Raw genomic sequence first — 5914 nt, 5'->3', positions numbered from 1 at the left:
ATATATATATACACACACACACACACACACACACACACACACACACACACACACACACACAGAGTATATACACAGGATAATGCCTGTATTAATTTAATTGTATACGAATGCGTAGCATTATCTGCATGTATGTATTTTTTCCGTTTTATTTTGCACTCTATTGTCCGTTCACATATCAGTATGTTAATTATTATGTTTATTTTTTATTCCTATGGTAGACAATGGCATGGATGATGAATTGCATGATCGAGGTAAGATATAATCCCAATTGTCCCAATCTTTCTCTTCTATCATTTATGCATGTCTTTAAGCATGTTTTATTGTAAAACTTATAATTAAATCTTTTTTAATATAAATAAATAACCTTTATTTTTGAAAAATAAAATATAGGATGACTTTCAAGTTTTAATTTAACAAAACATGATTTTTCCAGATGGACGAAGTTTCTCTAATCTATTGATTTATATCATAGTCGGTCTTTCGATCGTCTTTGTCACTGCTATATCAGTAGTGATTGTAGTGTGCTGTAAATGTAATCCAAGTTCGCCAGATCATAAGAAAGGGTATGTTAATACTTCTAATCGTAAGACATAATGCATCAGTACATAATGCAGCAGTACATCAAGTATCAATACATGTTTTTATGGCTTTTAGATACATGAAAGATTCATCAAATCAGAAAACAAATATTAAGCCACCAGATTTGTGGATTCATCACGATCAAATGGAGCTGAAAGCACTTGAGAAATCTTCGTTAAATGGCGAAGCCTCCACCAGTGGCGTCACCAGTAATACATTACCTAGATCGGGCAATCAGGAATACAATCAAGATAATATACATGGGAATTCCAGTTCGCTGGATAAACGTACTTACGTGCCAAGTTATATGGGTAAGTCGTGTGAACTTACGAGGAATACGTTGCTGCACTATACAAATCAAACATCACAAAAATATTCCAATTACATCACAAAGCACAACAGTCCTGTTTAATTCCACAAGCAAGAATAATTCCTTTGTTGTAACACAGTTTTGATAATTTTATTTTTAAATTAAATATTTATATTTCAAGCATAATCATTTAAGAAAAAAATGATATTTTGGAAAAGGTTTATACATTTGATTTATAGTTTTTCTGATTTTGTTATTTGGTTGCTTCTTATTTATTTTCTGTCAGGTAACACTGATGAGAAGTGCTCGACCCTGAACAGACAGCACAGTCGTGGAAGCCACAAATCTAAATTAATTACACTCCCCATTGACAGTGCACCTTTGCATCAGCGTAAGTAATAGGGTATCACTCGTACTAGTGCACAATACACCTGTATGATGTATATCTCTTTTTGTATATTGGGAGCGACCAAACCATTTAAATATTATTTTACAATAAAGTAAACATGCAAACAATGAAATGCATAATCTCTATCAGTAGTCACTGTAGACATCAAAGTTTCTGATTTGTTACAGCTATAGCCACGGCTACGCCGATTGTGAATAGCAGCATGTCGCAGCCAACCATTCATACCTCGTGTAGCGATACATCGTCGGTGAGACAGAACTATCCGCGAACCGTCGCGCAATACAGCTTAAATCGCGCGCACGTTACGTTGGAACCAACCCCTGAATCCAGCCCGGATTCTTGCATACCTAGTTCATACGAGCCATTACAGAATCAGGTAAGATTTCAAATATGCATTATTTGTTACGCTTAGAAAATTGTGTTTTACTCTCTTATTTCTTTAGCTGCCATATGGTGGTACGAGTGGACAGTCGTACAGTGGAAACACTCAATATGCTTCTGGTCATTATGGCAATAACACTCAACCGATGAGCAGCGCCGTTGGGGAGAACAACACAAGCAAACGGTTGCAAGGACATCCCTTGAAAAGCTTCAGCGTACCGGCTCCTCCGCCGCAGAGTGCTCCTTCAACACCAGCGCAACAGAAGCATGGTGGTTAGTATCATATATTGATTATACAATTCGATTCATAAAATCTGCACACACGTATCGTAGTTACAACAAAATAAATCATTTTAAAATAATCTTTTTTTTTTTTACAATTTTAACTTCAAATTTCTCAAAATTGTTGGTGTAAGAAAATTTTGGAAGTTGAAAACTTTACAAAGAAAAATTTTTTCCTAAATATACTGTTAATTTATTAAAACGCTAACAATTACTATTTTTTGTAATTATAGTGTCACATGTGACAGTAAGACCAACAATGTCCGGGAGTCCGTATAAGAAATCACAAGGTTCGTCATCACAATTAACGAAGAATCGCTTAGCTTCTGTGTCAAATCCGGCACATACTTCGGAGGAACTTGAACGATTAAAGGTAAAAATTACAGATCTATTATGTACCGTATATATTAGATATAATATATATTCACTCCTGTAAATATCATTTTGTTTGGAATCATTTCGTGCGACTGCGTTTTAATTATATTTATTATGGTTACAGCCTTCATATAGCACCGAAGAATTAAATCAGGAAATGGCCAACTTAGAAGGTCTTATGAAAGATCTAAATGCCATAACAGCATCGGAATTTGAATGCTAAAGTAGGTTCCTAAGCCTTGTGCCATCCTAACATTCTCAATGTTAGTACCTGAAAGGTAAAGTAATTGTCACATTTTTGCCATTTATGCTGAATTCTTTCCCATTAAATTTGTACGATTATTATCAGGATTACCTGTAGAAAAACGAATGTTACACAATTAATTAGCGTCGATGAACGGCGCAATTAATACGTGATTTAAATCGTTTGAGTTAATGATGTAATTAACATGGGAAATGACAAATCAAGTTGGATCATTCAGTCACGTTTCCTTTCTCTGGTACTAGCGTTGCTCATCTTAAGCGTGAAACTGAATATTGTACTTGCCAATGTGTAATCCAATAGCATCACGTTCTTACGGTGTATTTTTGATAATGCGAGCAGGCAAGTATTGTGCCGCGATTGGCTGTTTGAAGAGGCTCGACGAATGCTTTCGTGTTATAGACGTTTACAGTGTAATCGCGTGTAAATATGCTGGATGCATATTCTGATCGGGACATAAATTATATCTAACAAATATCTCGATTACAACGTGTTTTTCTACGGTGTGTGAAAGTTAATATACGATGATCAAGTAATCAAGTCGCATGAGCAAAAAACGTCGCGATGTTTTTTTCGTCATTTATATGAATACCCGGGATGGTTTGATCGAAATTTAATAATATCCTTTGAGTATATAATGTTCTTTTACGAATGTTGATCCAAGTGAACTTGTCTTAAGAGAGAGAAAGAAAATCGCCTTATTCTGGCAAAAAGCTCATGCGTCGCTCATCGTTATTTTATATTCATATAATTAATCTTCGACTCAAGGGAAGATCGAACTTCGACGGAACCACTGTTTTTTCGATTCAATAAGACTTACATACAAAGTTTTATTAAACTATACAGGTTGTCTCATCGGCGAATTTATGAATAGGGGATGTATCAGCAAAATAGGAGGTTACTATGAATCCCAGTTTGTTAATTGAATGACAAAGGTATTGCCCAGTTAACGCTAAATATTTGTAGAAAGTTCGATTTGTATTCGCAATGTGCCGAATATTTTAGAATAGTAACAGAATTGTCATAGAATTTATAAATATCGATAAAACATTCAAAATATATGAATATTTTTTGTATATATCACGAAAATCACTTGCAAGCGAGCAGTTTACACATTTTCCGTCGATAAAGGTTATACACCTTTATTCGTAAAATACCTTTTGCGGATACCTTTTACGAAAAGAATCACTTGGAAGAGAATATAAGGAATGCGTTCAAAGAGATGCTATTAGTGCTATTTATGTCATTTTATCTCCATTACTCATTAGATGCAAGAATCGCAGCATTTCGCTTGTGAAGTGAGCCCCCAAAATTGAGCTTCAGTTCAAAAAATAAACTTCGTGTGAAAGCACACGAAGTTTATTTTTTACAGTACAATTTTGTACAAAAAGTGACTCAGTTCAGGAATTCTTGGAAAAATTAAAATTTTGCGAAACATATACGGAATGTCGAAATATGTAATGATACATAATATAAATTGAATTTTTAATTCATATTTGAATTGCCTTTGATTGCCTTTACATTCCATAAATATTTTGGGATATGCCGGAATACTATTGGAATGTATTTTTGAATCTTATATATATATTTGAGGAATACAAACGTTAGCTGGGCTATAGCTTTTTTTTGTCGGTTTCTCTCATTGCATAGAACAGGATGAAAGAATGAGAATCTGTATAGTTTAAAAACTCTCAATAGGACGTAAGGCTCCTGAGTATTCGCTCAGAATATTCAATATATGATTGTGGTGAGTATTCGAGAGCCTTAACTTGTCCAATTATGATCATTCTTCATATTAGGCCCATTTGAACCAACGTTACTTTGTCTACTCTAGGCGAAACTGAAATCTCTCTCTTTCTCTCGGCAATTACTTTAAATTCAGTATGACCAAAATTTTCGAACTGATTTTACAAATTGCAAATTTTTTTTAAATTCATTGTAACAAAATTAAAATACGCACAAATAAAAAGTCCAGTTGTGGCAATTTCGCAAAAGTTACACCTTGCTTCATGTTACAGTTTTAATTCTTATGAGTAGTAAATTTAACGGACCTCAAATTACTTGAACGAACAATACTTTGTAAAACTGATCCATAACATTGAAAGCTCACATAAAAATTTATTAGCTTCAACGTAATTCACACGTATTCTTAGTTTACATTCAAATACTACACTTTTAAATGCCATTGGAAATAGTATTTGAGGATTAAAAGTCTATTATATACGTATTTTTATTTCACGTACTTTTTACGACCATTTACTAATTGATCTCATTTTAGAGATGTTTTAAAATAATTCTATTATTTTATTTTATTCACATTTTCTTTATTTATAAATAGCATGTAAAAAACTTCAATACGTTATTACTCGCTTATAACATCACGATCTAATATGACCGCAACGATTTTATATATATATATAGAGTCAAAAGTCTTATTAATGTCACATTTACGCTTGAAAGAATGGGGAATGCGTAGACCGTTCGGTCAAGTAATTTGTGGTCCAAGATATAAGCAGAAAGTCGAAATATTTATTCTATTTTTATATATATTAAGATCGGTTCGCGACGAGTTTTATCATACGACTTACATATTTGGGGGCTATTGGCAAAGCTTATTCGCATTTCCACATGATCAATTTATTTAGAAACGGGTGAGTTTTTGCATCGAGATTGTTTCGCGTAAAATGAATACACTAATGAATACAACAAGTGCGGTTGATGTAAGCATGATATTTCGTTTCGTGAGATATCTGTAACTTCTCTGATAGCAAAATACTGGCAGTTTACAGGCAAATGGCAGCAAACTTGGTCAGATTCCCACTACAAAATTAAACGTCTTGTTCGCATTTGACTAAGGATCCGTCAACAAAGTCTGCTAACATATTGTGCCAGCAAATTGATAGCGGAAATTGAAGAGAATTTGCTGCATAACCTGATGGTAGATTGAGAGCAGAAATTGAGTAGAACTTGCTAATATAATCTGATAGCAAATTCGGAAAAAAATTGAGCAAGATCTGTTTTCATATGCGATCCCATTACGAGACTTGCTTCTTGTAAAAAGAAAACGTCGAAAAGTCCTAGTAAGCGAAAATAAAATATTAGCAGGCTTTGCTAACATTGTTAGATAGTACAAATCCTATGTACAATTTATTGCCTTTTTGCAATAAAATATTGGCATTTTGAGCATGTTCTGCTCAAAATCTGTCTTCGCAGATTTTGCTATCTGGATTGTTATGGATGACATTCGTAAGATGTTTGCATTTACTCTATTCGGATGTATTTTAACATCCTAGGCAGCTTGTATATAGAAATTTTC

The 5914-nt window shown here is 33.7% G+C and overlaps 1 protein-coding gene across 1 annotated transcript in view; it reads left to right on the top strand.

Moving 5' to 3' along the window:
• LOC108684350 (neogenin-like) overlaps nucleotides 1-5679 on the top strand; it is a 16911-nt gene extending 11232 nt beyond the window's left edge. The window contains exons 19-27 of the mRNA XM_018188616.1: nucleotides 219-251; nucleotides 434-563; nucleotides 655-890; nucleotides 1176-1280; nucleotides 1466-1674; nucleotides 1742-1952; nucleotides 2195-2334; nucleotides 2461-2560; nucleotides 5381-5679. Coding sequence (XP_018044105.1) covers nucleotides 219-251; nucleotides 434-563; nucleotides 655-890; nucleotides 1176-1280; nucleotides 1466-1674; nucleotides 1742-1952; nucleotides 2195-2334; nucleotides 2461-2559 — 1163 coding nt within the window. The 3' untranslated portion in view covers nucleotide 2560; nucleotides 5381-5679. The remainder of the gene's footprint in view (nucleotides 1-218; nucleotides 252-433; nucleotides 564-654; nucleotides 891-1175; nucleotides 1281-1465; nucleotides 1675-1741; nucleotides 1953-2194; nucleotides 2335-2460; nucleotides 2561-5380) is intronic.
• Nucleotides 5680-5914: the final 235 nt, after the last annotated feature.

The sequence above is a fragment of the Atta colombica genome, unplaced genomic scaffold (genome assembly GCF_001594045.1).
Source record: "Atta colombica isolate Treedump-2 unplaced genomic scaffold, Acol1.0 scaffold134, whole genome shotgun sequence".
NCBI classification, from domain to species: domain Eukaryota; kingdom Metazoa; phylum Arthropoda; class Insecta; order Hymenoptera; family Formicidae; genus Atta; species Atta colombica.
Note: the sequence above shows the minus strand (reverse complement) of the source record. Positions and strands in the feature narration are given on the sequence as shown.